The following is an 18035-nucleotide window of genomic DNA, read 5'->3' on the forward strand; positions in this document are numbered from 1 at the left end:
TCCATTAAAGAGTCTGTGGGTTGTTCTGGAAATTTCTGCAGTGAGCAATCGAAACATTTACCGGGGCAAAAACTTAGATAATTTTTTTTTGCATTTCTAACAAGTTCCATATTTTTTTATTTTTTTAATTTACATCCAAGTTAGTTAATTAACATCCAAGTTAATTTACATTCAAGTGACATCATAGCGCAACAATGATTTCAGGGATAGATTCCTTAATGCCCCTTACCCATTTAGCCCATACCCCTTCCCTCAACCCCTCCAATAACCCTGTTTTTTCTCCATATTTAAGAGTCTTTTATGTTTTGTCCTCCTCCCTGTTTTTATATTATTTTTGCTTCCCTTTTCTTATGTTCATCTGTTCTGTGTGTTAAAGTCCTCATATGAGTGAAGTCCTATGATATTTGTCTTTCTCTGACTGACTAATTTCACTCAGCATAATACCCTCTAGTTCCATCCACATAGTTGCAAATGGCAAGATTTCATTTTTTTTGATTGCCAAGTAATACTCCATTGTGTATGTATGTATATATATATACATATGTATGTATATATACACATACATACCACATTTTCTATATCCATTCATACATCGATGGACATTTGGGCTCTTTCCATGCTTTGGCTATTGTTGATAGTGCTTCTATAAACATTGGGGTGCATGTACCCCTTGGAACCAGCACACCTGTATCCCTTGGATAAATACCTAGTAGTGCAAATGCTGGGTCATAGGGTAGTTCTATTTTTAGTTTTTTGAGGAACCTCCATCCTGTTTTCCAGAGTAGCTGCACCAGGTTGCATTCCCACCAACAATGCAAAAGAGATCTTCTCTCCGCATCCTCGTCAACATCTGTTGTTGCCTGAGTTGTTTGTGTTAGCCATTCTGACAGCTGTAAGGTGGTATCTCATTGTGGTTTTGATTTGTATTTCCCTGATGATGAGTGATGTTGAGCATTTTTTCATGTGTCAGTTGGCCATCTGGATGTCTTCTTTGGAGAAGTCTCTATTCATGTCTTTTGCCCATTTCTTCACTGGATTATTTGTTTTTCAAGTGTTGAGTTTGGTAAGTTCTTTATAGATTTTGGATACTAACCCTTTATGTGATATGTCATTTGGAAATATCTTCTCCCATTTTGTTGGATGCCTTTTAATTTTGCTGATTGTTTCCTTTGTTATTCAGAAGTTTTTTTTTTATTTTGATGAGAACCCAATAGTTCAGTTTTGCTTTTGTTTCCCTTGCCTCTGGAGACATGTTGAGTAAGAAGTTTCTGTGGCCAAGATCAAAGAGGTTTTTACCTGCTTTCTTCTCAAGGATTTTGATGGCTTCCTATCTTACATTCAGGTCTTTCATCCATTTTAAGTTTATTTTTGTGTATGGTGTAAGAAAGTGGTCCAGGTTCATTTTTCTGCACGTCGCTGTCCAGTTTTCCCATCACCACTTGCTGAAGAGACTGTCTTTATTCCACTGGATATTCTTTCCTGCTTTGTCAAAGATTAGTTGGCCATACGCTTGTGGGTCCATTTCTGGTTTCTCTATTCTGTTCCATTGATCTGAGTGTCTGTTTTTGTGCCAGTACCATACTATCATGATGATTACAGCTGTGTAATACATCTTGAAGTCCAGGATTGTGATGCCTCCTGGTTTGGTTTTCTTTTTCAAGATTGCTTTGGTATTTGGGATCTTTTCTGGTTCCATACAAATTTTAGGATTGTTCGTTCTAGTTCTGTGAAGAATGCTGGTGTTATATTGAGAGGGATTGCATTGAATATATAGATTGCATTGGGTAGTGTTGACATTTTAACAATATTTGTTCTTCCTATCCAGGAGCATGGAATCTTTTTCCATTTTTTTGTGTCTTCTTTAATTTCTTTCATAAGCTTTCTATAGTTTTCAGTGTATAGATTTTTCACCTCTTTGATTAGATTTATTCCTAGGTATTTTATGGTTTTTGGTGCAACTGTAAATGGGATCAATTCCTTGATTTCTCTTTCTGTCGCTTCATTGTTGGTGTATAGGAATGCAACCGATTTCTGTGCATTGATTTTATATGCTGCAACTTTGCTGAATTCATGAGTCGGTTTTAGAAGTTTTTTGGTGGAATCTTTTGGGTTTTCCATATAGAGTATCATGTCATCTGCACAGAGTGAAAGTTTGACCTCCTGGCCAATTTGGATGCCTTTTATTTCTTTGTGTTGTCTGATTGCAGAGGCTAAGACTTCCAATACTATGTTGAATAACAGTGGCGAGAGTGGACATCCCTGTCTTGTTCCTGACCTTAGGGGGAAAGCTCTGAGTTTTTCCCCATTGAGGATGATATTAGCGTTGGGTCGTTCATATATGGCTTTTATGATCTTGAGGTATCATCCTACTATACCTACTTTCTTGAGGGTTTTTATCAGGAAAGGATGCTGTATTTTGTCAAATGCTTTCTCTGCATCTATTGAGAAGATCATATGGTTCTTATCCTTTCCTTTACTGATGTGATGAATCACATTGATTATTTTGCAGATATTGAACCAGCCCTGCATCCCAGGTATAAATCCCACTTGGTCGTGGTGAATAATTTTTTTAATGTATTGTTGGATCTGGTTGGCTAATATCTTGTTGAGGATTTTTGCATCCATGTTCATCAGGGAAATTGGTCTATATTTCTCCTTTTTTAGTGGGGTCTTTGTCTGGTTTTGGAATCAAGGTAATTCTGGTTTCATAGAAAGAGTTTGGAAGTTTTCCTTCCACTTTTATTTTTTGGAACAGCTTCAAGAGAATAAGTGTTAACTCTTCCTTAAATTTTTGGTAGAATTCCCCTGGAAAGCCATCTGGCCCTGGATTCTTATTTTTTTGGCAGATTTTTTATTACTAATTCGATTTCCTTACTGGTTATGTGTCTGTTCAAATTTTCTATTTCTTCGTGTTTCAGTTTTGGTAGTGTATATGTTTCTAGGAATTTGTCCATTTCTCCCAGATTGCCCATTTTATTGACATATAAATGCTCATAATATTCTCTTATTGTTTTTATTTTTGCTTTGTTGGTTGTAATCTCTCCTCTTTCATTCTTGATTTTATTTATTTGGGTCTTTTCCTTTTTCTTTTTGATCAAACTGGCTAGTGGTTTATCAATTTTGTTAATTCTTTTGAAGAGCCAGCTTCTGGTTTCATTGATCAGTTCTACTGCTTTTTTTGGTTTTGATAGCATTAATTTCTGCTTTAATCTTTATGATTTCCTGTCTTCTGCTGGTTTTGGGTTTTTATTTGCTGTTCTTTTTCCATCTCTTTAAGGTGTGAGGTTAGGTTGTGTATCTTAGACCTTTCTTCCTTCTTTAGGAAGGCCCGGATTGCTATATAGGTTCCTCTTATGACTGCCTTTGCCACGTCTCAGACATTTTGACTTGTGGTATTAGTGTTTTCATTGGCTTCCATGTACTTTTTTTTTTTTTAACATTTATTTATTTTTAAGACAGAGAGAGACAGAGCATGAACGGGGGAGGGTGAGAGAGTGGGAGACACAGAATCTGAAACAGGCTCCAGGCTCTGAGCTGCCAGCACAGAGCCCGACGTGGGGCTCGAACTCACGGACCGTGAGATCATGACCTGAGCCGAAGTTGGCCACTTAACTGACTGAGCCACCCAGGCGCCCCTTCCATGTACTTTTTAATTTCCTCCTTAACTTCTTGGTTAGCCCATTCATTCTTTAGTGGGATGTTCTTTAGTCTCCAAGTATTTTTTACCTTTCAATTTTTTTTCTTTTGGTTGATTTCAAGTTTCATAGCATTCTGGTCTGAAAATATGCACAGTATGATCCCGATCTTTTTGTACTTGTTGAGTGCTGATTTGTGTCCCAGTATGTAGTCTATTCTGGAGAATGTTCCATGTGCACTGGAGAAGAATGTGTATTCCACTGCTTTAGGATGCAATGTTCTGAATATATCTGTTAAGTCCATCTGGTCCAGTGTGTCATTCAAAACCATTATTTCCTTGTTGATTTTCTGATTAGATGATCTGCCCATTGATGTAAGTGGGGTGCTGAAGTCCCCTACTATTATGGTATTATTATCAACGAGTTTCTTTGTATTTGTGATTAATTGATTTATATATTTGGGTGTTTTTACATTTGGAGCATAAATATTTACAATTTTTATGTCTTCTTGGTGGATAGACCCCTTAATTATGATATATTGCCCTTCCTCATCACTTGTTACAGTCTATATTTTAAAGTCTAGATTGTCTGATGTAAGCATGGCTACTCCGGCTTTCTTTTGTTGACCATTAGCATGATAGATGGTTCTCCATCCCCTTACTTTCAATCTGAAGGTGTCTTTAGGTCTAAAGTTGGTCTCTTGTAAACAGCACAGAGATGGATCTTGTTTTCTTATCTATTCTGTTATCCTATGTATTTTGGTTTGAGCATTTAGTCCATTGATGTTTAGAGTGAGTACTGAAAGATATTAATTTATTGCCATTATGTTGCTTGTAGAGCTAGAGTTTCTGGTGGTGTTCTCTGGTCCTTTCTAGTCTTTGTTGATTTTGGTATTCATTTTTTTTTTTTCATCTTTTCTTCCCTCAGAGAGTCCCCCTTAAAATTTCTTGCAGATCTGGTTTACTGGTCATGAACTCCTTTAATTTTTGTTTGTGTGGGAAACTTTTAATCTCTCCTTCAATTTTGAATGACAGCATTGCTGGATAAAGAATTCTTGGCTGCGTGTTTTTCTGATTCAGCACATTGAATATACCCTTCCAATCCTTTCTGGCTTGACAAGTTTCTGTGGATAGGTCTGCTGCAAACCTAATCTGTCTCCCCTTGTTGGGTAAGGACTTTTTTTCCCTTGCGGCTTTCATGATTCTTTCCTTGCCTGAGTATTTTGTGAATTTGACTATGATATGCCTTGTTGATGGTCAGTTTTTGTTGAATCTTATGGGAGTCCTCTGTGCTTCCTGGATTTTGATGTGTGTCTCTTTCCCCAGGTTAGGAAAGTTTTCTGCTATGATTTGCTGCCATAACCCTTCTCCACCTTTTTCTTTCTCTTCATCTTCTGGGACCCCTATGATTCTGATGTTGTTCCTTTTTATTGAGTCACTGATTTCTCTAATTCTTAAATCATGCTGTTTTGCCTTAGTCTCTTTTTTTTTCTGCTTCATTATTCTCCATAAGTATGTCCTCTATATCACTGATTCTCTGCTCTGCCTCATCCATCCTTGCCGCCGTGGCATCCATTTGAGATTGCAGCTCAGTTATAGCATTTTAAAAAGTTAAAAGTAACAGCCAATATCATACTTGCTCTATATCAGCTGATCTGATGTGAAAAAGTTAAATTTCAACTGCAATCATTTGCTTAAGTGTTTTCCTAGAGCACTTGAATAATGAGTACAATTAGCTTATCTTTATTAGAAAGACTCCCCTCATCCCATCTTGCCTTCTATCTCTCCTGAATACGATGGCAAGGACATTTAGAATCATAATAAAGAATGGTGCAAAATCCCAGGAATTATGGAAGGATTCCAAATGTTTGCTACAGAAGCAGTGCTACTGCTACATGTTATAACAATCTTACAGGCTTGGACCTCTGCCTATAGGTTCAAATAGATCACTCAATTGGTGTTAGGTTATCACTCTTAGAAATGTAGGAATAGGGAAAGATAATGGGTATTTTTAGCTTTTAAGGGATGAAAGTCTAAATAATTGCAGTTTAAAAATGTAAATCTGTGTATTTAAAAATGTAAATTTGTATATAAAGCATATATGGGAAATTGGTTTTAATAAAATAATTTATTAAAATTTTATTTTTTTAATTCATGTTTTTTAACTCACATTAGTTAACCACAGTGTAGTATGGGTTTCTGGAGTAGAACCCAGTGGTTCATCACTTATATAGAACATCTAGTGCTCATCCGAGCAAGTGCCCTCCTTAATGTCCAGCATCAATTTAACTCATTCCCCGCCCCCATCCAACACCCCTCCAGCAGCCCTCAGCTTGTTCTCTGTATTTAAGAGTGTCTTATGGCTTGCCTTCTTCTCTCTTTTTATCTTATCTTATTTTTCCTTCCCTTCCCATATGTTTATCTGTTGATGAGTGAAATCATATATTTGTCTTTCTCTGCCTGACTTGTTTCCTTTAACATAATACACCCTAGCTCCAACCACATTGTTGCAAATGGCAAGATTTTCATTCTTTTTGGATGTCAAGTAGTATTCCATTGAGTGTGTGTGTGTGTGTGTGTGTACCATATCTTGTTTATCCACTCATCTGTTGATGGACATTTGGGTTCTTTCCATAATTTGGTTATTATTGATAGCCAAATATTGCATTGTTATAAACATTGCAGTGCATGTGCCCCTTTGAATCAGCATTTTTGTATCCTTTGGATAAATACCTAATAGTGCAATTGCTGGGTTGTAGGGTAGTTCTATTTCCAGATGGTTAACAGATACATGAAAAGATGCTCAGCATCACTCATCCTCAGAGAAATACAAATCAGAACCACAATGAGATACGACCTCACACCTGTCAGAATGGCTAACATTAACAACTCAGGCAACAACAGCTATTGGTGATGATGTGGAGAAAGGGAACCATTTTGCACTGTTGGTGGGAATGCAAACTGGTGCAGCTACTCTGGAATACAGTATGAAGATTCCTCAAAAATTTTATTACAATTTTAAAACATTTCTCAATGTTTTTCATTACCATCATTATTATCACAGTAATTTTTTTTCAATTTTTATTTTTTACAGTATTTTTTTACATTTTTAAATTCTCAGTATGACCATATTATGCTAAAATGACTTCCATTTTTGCTTAAATTTTTATTCCACAGTCCATCACACCTGCCACTAAACTGTCCCCAATCACAAAATAATTTCAGTATGGTTTACATATAGATAGGAGGATCACACTGCAAACAAAGAGGAAAAATAAATTCAGATCTGAGTTCACTATAATGGAGAAATTTTTAACTGTTAGAACATCCACAGTGAATTGAAAATGTGAAACTCTGGCCCTTATAAACAATTAAACTGAAGTTGTGTGACCATTTTTCAGTCCTGAATAAGAAGTAGATCTTGGCCTTGGATACAAGTTTTGACAAGATTCCCTTAAAGATTCTGCAAATGTAGGAGTCATTTATAAACCCATTTTATACTGTGAAAAAAAATGTAGTTTATAATATAATTAGTGGAGCTCCACTAACTACGACTAGCCCTTAAATATCATTGTTTTAGTAAAACTGTCAGATACTCTGTATGTAAGACTAATTAGCTGATGAAAGCTTGCACTTCCTAACTGGAATGGTTATGTCATTTTTGATGCTTTCAGCACAAGATACTCATCTAGGAGTCCTTCCATCTACCAAGATCTACAGAAACCTCTACTGTGCTCAGCTTCTGATGACAGGAGAAAGATAATTATCAGTTTTCAGCACTGATAATAATAAGCAACAATGTTTGAGCTTCCATGGGGTTTTTGAAAAAAAAATTAAATGGTTATAGTTAACATTCACAAATATTTGAATTATTTCCAAAGAACCTCCACAATAGAGGATGCTTTGGGATTCCAAGTGTCAGTACAAACAACCCCAATATAACTGAGAGTAAAAACCGCCTATTCAAATTAACATTACCAGAATATCTGTTATAACTACCCATGGGTTTTTAGAAACATGACTCGCAATGGCAATGACTTGTTAATTATTCTCTAGGTGCCCCTTGGAAATGAGCACATTTGGAATCCTTCATTTATGAGGTCCCCAATGACATGAGAATGCATGTAAAAGTCATTGGTGCTTCTGGAAAAATTATCGATGCAGGTTATTGGAAAACAGTTCCTTCCTTGGTAAGTGGTTTCTGTGCTTTAATAGAGAAAAGACAGGCTTTTGAGTCTCTGAGAGCAAGAACCACAGAATTGCGTCTAAATGGTTCAGAGACCACATTCATCCATTAGTGTTAGACCCACAAGGTAATCTATTACGTAATGTATCTTGGGTCCTTATTGCTTATATAGCTTCTCCAGGCATCTAAAACACTTTTTGGTTTAAATAAGCTTTTTTGTTACCGATAAGAGAACAGAAGCTTGGCTGCTACCTGATAGATTGAATTAATTTCTTTTCTTTTTTTTTTTAATGTTTATTCCTTTGGAGAGAGAGAGAGCAAGTGGGGGAGGGGCAGAAAGAGAAGGAGAGAGAGAGAATCCCAACAGGCCCTGTACTGTCAGCACCAAACTTGATCACATGAACTGTGAGATAATGACCTAAGCCTAAATCAAAAGTTGATTTAGCTCACTTAACTGACTGAGCTACCCAGGAGCCCCTGAATAAATTTATTTTCTATACCAAGATAGTTTTGTTATAGATTTGGGAATAATTTAGTGAATCACAGTATTTTGATTCAATCTTTGTGCTCGTTACCTTTTGAAGCAAGAATCTAACTTTCACTATCTTTCCCTACCTTTACCCTCATTCATGCTGTTCTCTTTTTTTTTTTAATGGAAAGGATGACCAATTGGAAGCTCTCAAAACATATGCCCTGCTTTTTCTGTAAACATGTGAGAATTTATTCCCCTTTTCAGCAACTCTCGGCACCTCAGCCTGTCTTATAGTGGCCACCCCCCTTAATATTCCAACCACCTTCATGGTGGCTGTCATGAGCTTTGGCTTGGGACACACCCAGACTTGAGCTATGCCTATAAATGAGTAGCTGAATGACATGGTGTATTACTCTAAACCTCAGTGTTCTTATCCAAAATATGGAATTAATAAGAATGCAGCTTTGTAGAGGGGCGCCTGGGTGTCTGAGTTGGTTAAGGGTTCAACTTTGGCTCAGGTCTTGATTCTACAATTCATCAGTTTGATCCCCCTGTTGGGATCTGTGCTGACAGCTCAGAGCCTGGAGCCGGCTTCTGATTCTGTGTCTCCCGCTCTCAGTAAAGCCTTCTCTCTCTCTCTCTCTCTCAAAAATAAATAAACATTACAAAAAATGATTTTAACAAAGTATGCAGGTCTGTAGAGAGCCAAGGCTTGGGAGTCAGAAGCTTGGGATCCAATCTTGTTTCCATCACATCTTACCTGTCAAGCCCTGATCACATGTGCCTTCGCTTCCTCACCTGCAAAAGAAAGACCGCAGTGAGGGTAACTGCATTGTGATTTTGTTAGTAAATGGTGTGTGTGACCAATTATATATAAAGTGTTTAGACTATTGCATTGCATGTAGTAACCATTATATAAATGATAGTCGTTATTAGTAAGACCTTGCCACCTGGCACTGCTCATAAGCCAAGGATGGAAGAGAACAATAGAGAAATTAACACTAGTCTTTGCTCTTTATATACGATGTGTCAGTCTCTCTAAACTGTGACCACATAGAAAGGTAAATAAGCAGATAAATGATAGATAGATAGATAGATAGATAGATGATGATAGATTCAGAGACGGACAAATTTTTCTAATACATGCAACAACCTTGTGATATACTTGTCATCTTTACAGTATAGATGATATAGATATAGATAGATATAGACATAGACATATATATAGATATAGATAATTGCACTAGGTCACAGCCCACATGGGGCCAATATGAGATTCTAATCAAATTCTTTCCAACCCTGAAATAAAATCTTACCCTTTCCATATATCTTGATGAATTTGAAAACAGACAAAAGAATACATTAATCATTATCCCATTATAGTCCTTCATCTCATTCACACTCTGAGGTAATAACATGACAGTTTATTAACCCTTCGGTCTCTCTCAGGCTTCTCCGTCCCTGTGTCTTAGGGTGTTTGAATGATTCGATGACCTAAACAAATGAAGCTCACACCATTGTCACTGATAAAATATGTTTTACATAAATGAGAAAACAATACAAAACAATTTTGTTCCCTTTTTGGTAATACTACCATAGTTCACCGAAAACTGCTTGCTTGTTTTATATATTTTCAAATACACACTCTAAGATTAAGATAAAACTTTTTGTACTTCAAGTTCGGGTTTATTTTTTTCTACTTCTGGAAAAATTCAGAGACCCCAGAAGCAAGTATTGACATAATTTTTAGACGCAGCACCTTGAATTAGGCTAGCATAAAAATAAAAGGGAGGTGACTATTTTTGCTTGCACAGAACATATAATGCATGAGAAGGCCATATAGTATAATATTATTTAATTATAAATCAACCTACAACTAAATTCTTTCCACACTTTATCCAGTTAGTCAGCTAATATTCATCAGGCCTTTTCTAGAAGCCAAGTATTCTAATAAATGCCAAAGCTTAAGAAATGATTTGTTTAATCATTTTGGTTTAGTATCTTGATGGGATTTGTGGAATTACCCTAAACTCTTTCCTGTCAAAAATATACTCAGAAGTGATGTTTACTGGCATTTTCCCCCCATGTCATTATTGTCATTTTGACTTTACATTAGAAAAATTAACCAGCATATGTTTCATAACACCACTGTATCTGCTCTCTCAACAGTATAGCATGCCCCTGTCTATTAAATCCTGGACAGAAAAAGCAAATTGGTCTACAGTTATCATTGTAAGGCAGACTCTAAAGTCAAATTGGTGTTTAAGAATATGGATATTTTTCTTCTCTTCATATCATCATTAGTCCATTAATCCATTACTTCCTTAATCCTCTACACCAGCTATTGTGCTATCCTTGAGTACAAAAAAAGTAAGCAAAACCAGATCCTTGCATGCAGAAGCCAACTATCCAATGGAAGAACTCGTCAATAATCAAGCAAATAAGATAAAACTAGCAACCATGGAATCTGATAGCTACTAAATCCTGAAATCTATTTCTCAGAGTTTATTTTTGAAAGGGAGTTTGGGTTTGGTTCTTTATTTGCTTGTTTCTTTGTTCACGGAAACAATAAAATAACCTTGTAATTTTATCTGTTTTTCTCTTTCCGTGGATATACCATTTTAGGACGTTAGAATTCCTGTAGAAAGAAAACAACACAGAATATGGAATTGATAGATGGAAACTACACTTTGGTGACTGAGTTTATTCTTTTAGGGTTTCCGACCCGCCCTGAACTGCAGATTGTCCTATTCCTCATGTTTCTGACACTGTATGGTATGATTTTAACAGGGAACATTGGACTGATGATATTAATCAGGACTGATTCTCACCTTCAAACCCCCATGTATTTTTTCCTTAGCAACTTATCCTTTGCAGACCTCTGTTACTCCTCAGTCATTGTTCCCAAAATGCTCATCAATTTCCTCTCAGAGAACAAATCTATCTCTTATTATGGCTGTGCCCTCCAGTTTTATTTTTTCTGTGCTTTTGCCGATACGGAATCCTTTATCTTGGCTGCCATGGCATACGATCGCTACGTCGCCATCTGTAACCCTTTACTGTATATGGTTGTGATGTCTCGGGACATCTGTATATGGTTGATTGTCTTGTCCTACATTGGAGGCAACCTGAGTTCCCTGGTTCATACGTCCTTTGCATTTATTCTGAAATACTGTGATAAAAATGTCATTAATCATTTTTTCTGTGACCTCCCCCCACTGCTTAAGTTATCCTGCACAGACACATCAGTTAATGAGTGGCTTCTCTCTACATATGGCAGCTCAGTGGAAATTATCTGTTTCATCGTCATCATCATCTCCTACTTTTTCATCCTTCGCTCAGTCTTAAAGATCCGTTCTTCCAGTGGGAGGAAGAAAACCTTTTCCACATGTGCCTCTCACCTGACTTCAGTGGCCATCTATCAGGGGACTCTCCTCTTCATTTACTCACGGCCCAGCTATCTATATTCTCCTAATACTGATAAAATTATCTCCGTGTTCTACACCATCATCATCCCAGTGCTGAATCCATTGATTTATAGTTTGAGAAATAAAGATGTCAAAGATGCCGCTAAGAGAGCTGTACGATTAAAGGTAGATGCCTCGTGAGCTATAAAGTTCGGAGATTCACCTAAATCCCCAGTTACAAACTCTAACTGGGAAACTGCAACACATGTATCAGCAGATACACAAGGGATTTTTATCAAACATTTGTTTTTCATACAGTCAAATTCAAGTCATAACCCACGATGTAAGAAAACATTTAGAAGTTTCAAAATTGCTGCTAAAGAATAGACTACTGTTCAATGATCGCTAGCCTGGAGTTAATACTAAAATGTGTTTTATCAGGCTGTCTTAAGGGATATAGTAAATACCTAAGAAAAGTGAGTGTGCGCGCATGTGTGTCTGTAATATATCTCATTTATATGATAGATTACTGGATGAAGAAGGAGGCCAGATTCCATTGGTTCGTATGGAAGCTCTGTACTTGGCTAGTGAGAGGCATTTTGAACAAGTTACTTCATTTTCTTTTTTTTTAAGTTTATTTATTTATTTTGAGAGAGACAGAGAAAGTCTGAGTAGGGAAAGGGCAGAGAGAGAGAGGGAGAGAGAGAGAGACCCCAAGAAGGCTTGTGCTGCCAGTGCAAAGCCTGATGTGGGGCTCAAACTCACCAACCATGAGATCATGACCTCAGCCGAAGTCAAGAGCAGGGGGCCTAACCAACTGAGCCACCCAGGTGCCCCAAGTTCATTCATTTTCTATGCCTGTTAACTTATCTGAAAAATGGGGAGAATGAAGTATGCATGTCAGTGATTGTTGGATGAATAACTGAGCAAATGCTGTGAATAACACCTGTAATTTTTCAGTACTTGACAGGTGTTAATTATAAATATTTGTATTATAGCTAACATTAATTCAAATGTACACTGTATGATGAGATGGTGAGAGGCAGGGATGTCATAGAAGCATTAATACAAAATCAAGTACACTTTCTTAAGTTCAGTTCAATAATACGCTGCTAATCTACCCCCATTCTACTCCAAAGCAATTTGAAAATTTTTTCTAAGTAGCACTTTGAAGAATACAGGTTAACTGCAAGGCAAACTTTTTGTCTTCCTATATTTTTCTTTTTTATACACCAAAGTATTACTAGAGGTATGGAAGGAACATCTTTCTCTGTCTTCTCAAAAACAGAATTGGCTCTCCAATATATATCACCTGTATCCTCTTGGGAGATCAACCCATATGCCCTGGTAGGATGTTTGAAGGCTGAAATTGGAGGCATGTATCATGCAAAATGTATTTCAGTAGCTGATGTGTTTTTTTTTCTGTTTGTTATTTTTATTATTTTTTCTCTACATAATAAATATTTATAAGCTTTGACTCAGAAGTATTAAAGTTTATAAGTACATTTAAACCCATGTACTCTTTGTTGTGAAAGTCCACAAGATCCAACCCAAATCATTCTCAGTTTTAAATTCCTCTAAGAATCGTTTCTTTAGATTTCTGACCAACAATGCTTCTCTTGAGCATGTCTGTTGTTTTATTTGCTAAAAAGAGAGCACAGTCACTCACAGCTACATACCAACCACCATACTCTAATATTAAGTTTACATTTCCTTAGCCAAGGATTACTTGGCCAAGGCTATAGAGAATCACAAAAAGCAGTATTAGATAAGTTTATCTGAACGGCTTTTCATGTTCACTAAACACTTAACATATGCAAATATCTGGAGCACCTGGGTGACTCAGTCAGTTAAGTGTCTGACTCTTGATCATAGCTCAGGTCTTGATCTCAGGGTCATGAGGATCTCGGGTCCCACGTTGGGTTCCATGCTGGACATAGAGCTTACTTAAAACAGACATACACAAGTATCTATTAGTGATATGTCTACAGCGCAATATTACATATCCAGATGCCTGTGAAAATCTTATTTTTCCTACATCACTATGTTTTGGTGCTCAACAGTTATATCACTAAACATTATGCCACTTATGAGAAAATTTAACGGTTTCCAAGTAAAGGAATAACTAAAAATACAGGGTATCAGTATGTTTTCAAGGTCCCCAGAGCTGCTGTTAATTGCTGAGCTTTCTAGATGGCCTACACTGCTTTTCCTACTGGTAACATACAGTATTTCATTACCCATAGGCCACCTGCTAAATCCCCAAGACTGTATGATAGTCAGCAAGGCCTGAATTTATATTTCAGGCCCAGAATGGTCAAACTTTCCATGGCAACCCATTTAGCTAAGCCTTCCTCTGTGGTTTTTGCTGAAGTCTATGTGGTCCTTGTGCTATTACTGAAGCTGCTTGACCCACTGTAAACATTATGGAAACAGGAGATTTATGCCAAACCCTCATGTAAATTCCTATTTTGTACCAATTCCAACCTGAAACAGCATTGAAACAATTTAGAAAATGCATCTATAGACACACTGACGGCAAGATCCCAAATAATCCACTCCTTTTCAGCATGCCATTCAGGGACTTTCTTATAATCACATCCATCTTTCAAATAAGACAACAGCAAACACATGCTTGCTTTTAACAGATTCACTCATACAACTGAAAGAAAAAAGAAGCTACACAAAGTTTCATGTGCCATTTTATCCTTACCGGGGTGACCTAGGGTTCTTCTAGCTAAGTCACACACCTTTGACAGCCTATAACTTGTGAAAATTTTGAGATAGAAGTCTAAACCTTCTCACACTATCTTATGGAAGGAAGTAGGGGAATAGGCGAGGTGGGAATACTAGTTAACATATTTACCTCGAAACAAAAGGAAAACACAATCATAACTCCTACAGTGTTGCTTTCATTGCTGGCCACGTGATCATCGTTCAAACATAGAATTTCCTTTTCTCTGCAACCTCCTCCGAATTCCCCTTAACTTCAACAAGCACCCCGTTGTCTTGCTTTCTTGCCTTGTAAAGTGGCCCAAACCTATATCCTTCAAGTATAGGTATCATTGCTAGTTCTATTTGGGGCCGTTATGGTCTTCTATCAACATTCTAATAATGGATTTGAGAGTTCTAAAAGGTGCCCCGGAGGCTCTCATGCATTCCAGGAACACTCCCTGCTACCTTAGCTCTATAGTAAACATCACATGTTCCCTTTATATTCAGGAACAATCACCCCAACTGGTAGAGAACCCTCTTTTGCCTATTCACTAAGGAGCATGAGGGTCTTAAGTGACCAGATAGCTGTCTTGGCATTTGGTTCAATGGAACTAATTTGTGTTACCTGTTGGAAGAATTGCTTTTTTTCTTTTTAAACAAAGACCAAAGGAGGGAAGCAAAGTTTTTGTTAATGGACCATTAGGAATAATAAGAGAAGGGCTACATCTTTTTCTCTGCTTTTTTAGAATTATCAGCGTCTATGTGAATTTCCTTAGATGCATTATCTTTGTACATAGCAGGTATATTAATAGAAAAAATCCCCAAACCCAAATCTAGTATATTACTAATATTTTCACTTCACCTTCCATTTTAAATAGCCAGAAACACCCAACAATAAATATTTAGAAAGCCATGACTTTTGCAAATCCCTATACTAGATAGTTTAGAACACAAATACAAACACTGGTCTTACTCCTGAATCTCAAATGTAGTAGATGAATTTTCATATGAATAAAAGGAACAGAGTTTAGTAAAGAATGTACTAAGTGTAGAGAATGTGATGGAGTCCTAAAGTCAATGAAATGGTGACTTGCATGTGGTCAGGGGATGGGAAGAAGACCAGGCTCCCTGAGGAAAGCAGCCCGGCAAGCCAAGTACCATGGACAAGAATATTTTTAGCATCGTTGTTCGCAATAGCCAAAATGCGGAAACAACCCAAAATGTCCATCCAACTTATGAATGAATGAACCAATGTATTATATCCATAAAGTGCATCCAACTGATGAATGAATCAACTAATGTATTATATCCAGACAGTGAAGTATTATTCAGTCATAAAATGAAACAAAATTCTGAATCACGCACCAACATGGATGATCCTTAAAAACATTAGGCTGGAGGAAAGAAGCCCATTTCGACACAACACAATCGATGTTGTTTATTTGAGATGTCCGGGGTGGGCAGAGTGGAAAGTGGATTGGTGGTTCTGGGAGCTGGGAGAGAGGGCAAGGGCTGTGGCAATGAACAGGTATGGGTTTCTCACAGGTCTGGCGTTAGATAGTGGTGATGGCTGAACAGCCTTGAAAACGTGTTAAAAACCAAAGAACTGCATTCTTTGAAAGGGTGAATTTTACAACGATCAATTGTATTTCAATAAAAAGAAAATGTTATCAAATTATGCTAATATGCCTCAATACAGTGGGAAGGAGAATATTTCAAATATGGAAGAAAAAAATGAACAATCAAAAGGAGCTAGAAATGATTAAGGAGGGGTTTACTTGGGTTTTATTAGATTTCCTCTTTGACTGGAGAAGAATGATGCAACTTCTGAGAAGCTGAAGCATACTATAAAAATAATTTGGCGTTTTCTTCCTGGCAGAGATCAACTTGGTAACAGTAGTGAAGCATTAAAGTTCAGCCTTTGCTACAGTTGTTTCCGAATTCACAGAGGGAATATACAGAACCAGGAATATAATTAATGATATGTTTGCCTAACATCAAAGCCTAAGGGCAGTAGCTACAGATTTAAGTCCCAAATGCACCTGCTAAAATAAAATGCCCGCTGCCTATTGTTCAACCACCAAAGACCTGCTCATCTCAGGTAGGCTTTTAGGTTGTAATTTAAAGAATATAGGGTTAAAAACTTAAATTTTTAAGAAAAAAAAAGGTTTTTTTAAAGCATCTTTTGCCTGCTTACTCAATGAAATAAACTCTGCAGTTTAATGGACAAAAATATTTTCTTCTCAAAACTGAACCTGTCTGAGCTTAGTATTCACAATATAACTTTTTAATTATTTTACTTGGATGTTGGTTTACAGGAAAGCTTCTATTACTTTTATTGCTGGGTAAGTATATACATGAATTTAAGCAGGGTTTTTTTTTGTTTTACTTAAAAATAATGTAGGCACCACTTTACAAATAACAACATACACAAACGCATCTCCATGTGAACCACATGCCATATTTACTTCAGTCTAAAGAGCAAGTCCATTGTCCACTTTCTATTCTTATGTACGAGAGAGACATATATACACATGCAAATGCATGACACACACATAAATACACACACAAGGAAGAGAACCTGTATCACTCAGAAGCGTTTATCATTCTTCATCTTACTTTCATTTTTTAATATAAAAGTCCATTCAAAATCCAAAGACATGCAAATGTATGTGTTAACTTTTTTTTTTTTTTTTTTTCCCTTTTCTTTGGTTAAGACACTCCTCCTTCGCATCAGACCACTCCACAAACAGGTAATGAGTATTTTGGCAAAGCAATAATACATTTCCTGAAAAAAGTCAGTAATTCTTACTCCTTGTCCTAGCAAACACTGAAGACAACTCACCCCGGGATCAGGAATATAATTATTTTCATTGTGATTAGTGTGTGATATGCTCATTGTTTCTAAAAACTAATATAAAAAAATATTTTAAGCTGATCATGTTTTTTTTGAAGAATAGAATAAATATCCTCATTTTGTGTGTGTGTCCACGGAATACTTTCAAGCAGAGAAAAGGCTTAGTCCTCCATCTTATGGCCTAACATTGGTGCTTCTTCAGGTTATTTTGAAGATGAATGAGATATCAATTCACCCAAATATCATCCTTGATAAAAGGAAGGTGATATTTGGAGGAATTAAAGAGCTTGTTGAAAGTTGCATCCCTCATAAATGACATCTAGATTTATACAGTTTATTTATTTATTTACTTGCTTATTTTGAGACAGAGAGAGAGAGAGAGAGAGACAGCAGGGGGAGGGGCAGAGAAAGAGAGAGAGAATCCCAAGCCGACTCTGCACTGACAGTACTCTTCACAATGTGGGGCATGAACTCACAAACCGTGAGAAACTGAGCTGAAATCCAGAGTTGGACACCTAACCGACTGAGCCACCCAGGTGCCCTAAATGACATCTAGATTTATATCAAAGTTTCTTAACGACCTATCGTAGATATTTTTATTATTGCCATAGAGGTAGCAATGCCTCTTTAAAGAATTGACCAAGTAATTTTATGAGTATAAAAGACAGTTGAGGGAAGAAATTGTGTTCTGCCTTACAGGTATTTTGTGGCTGTCAGAAGAGTTACATGTGTATCTATCATCGTCTTGGCCATGTTCTCAAAAG

The 18035-nt window shown here is 36.8% G+C and overlaps 1 protein-coding gene across 1 annotated transcript; it reads left to right on the forward strand.

Moving 5' to 3' along the window:
* The first annotated feature begins 10955 nt into the window (after positions 1-10955).
* Positions 10956-11900, forward strand: OR5I1 (olfactory receptor family 5 subfamily I member 1). The gene has a single exon (XM_025929074.1). The coding sequence runs from the start codon at positions 10956-10958 to the stop codon at positions 11898-11900; it is 945 nt and encodes a 314-aa protein (XP_025784859.1).
* Positions 11901-18035: the final 6135 nt, after the last annotated feature.

The sequence above is a fragment of the Puma concolor genome, chromosome D1, assembly GCF_028749965.1.
Source record: "Puma concolor isolate L17-30 chromosome D1, mPumCon1.1.hap2, whole genome shotgun sequence".
In the NCBI taxonomy this organism is placed as follows: Eukaryota; Metazoa; Chordata; class Mammalia; order Carnivora; family Felidae; genus Puma; species Puma concolor.

Excerpts from the sequence above, each read along its gene's own strand:
- OR5I1 (XM_025929074.1), top strand. The coding sequence starts at position 10,956 with ATGGAATTGATAGATGGAAACTACACTTTGGTGACTGAGTTTATTCTT.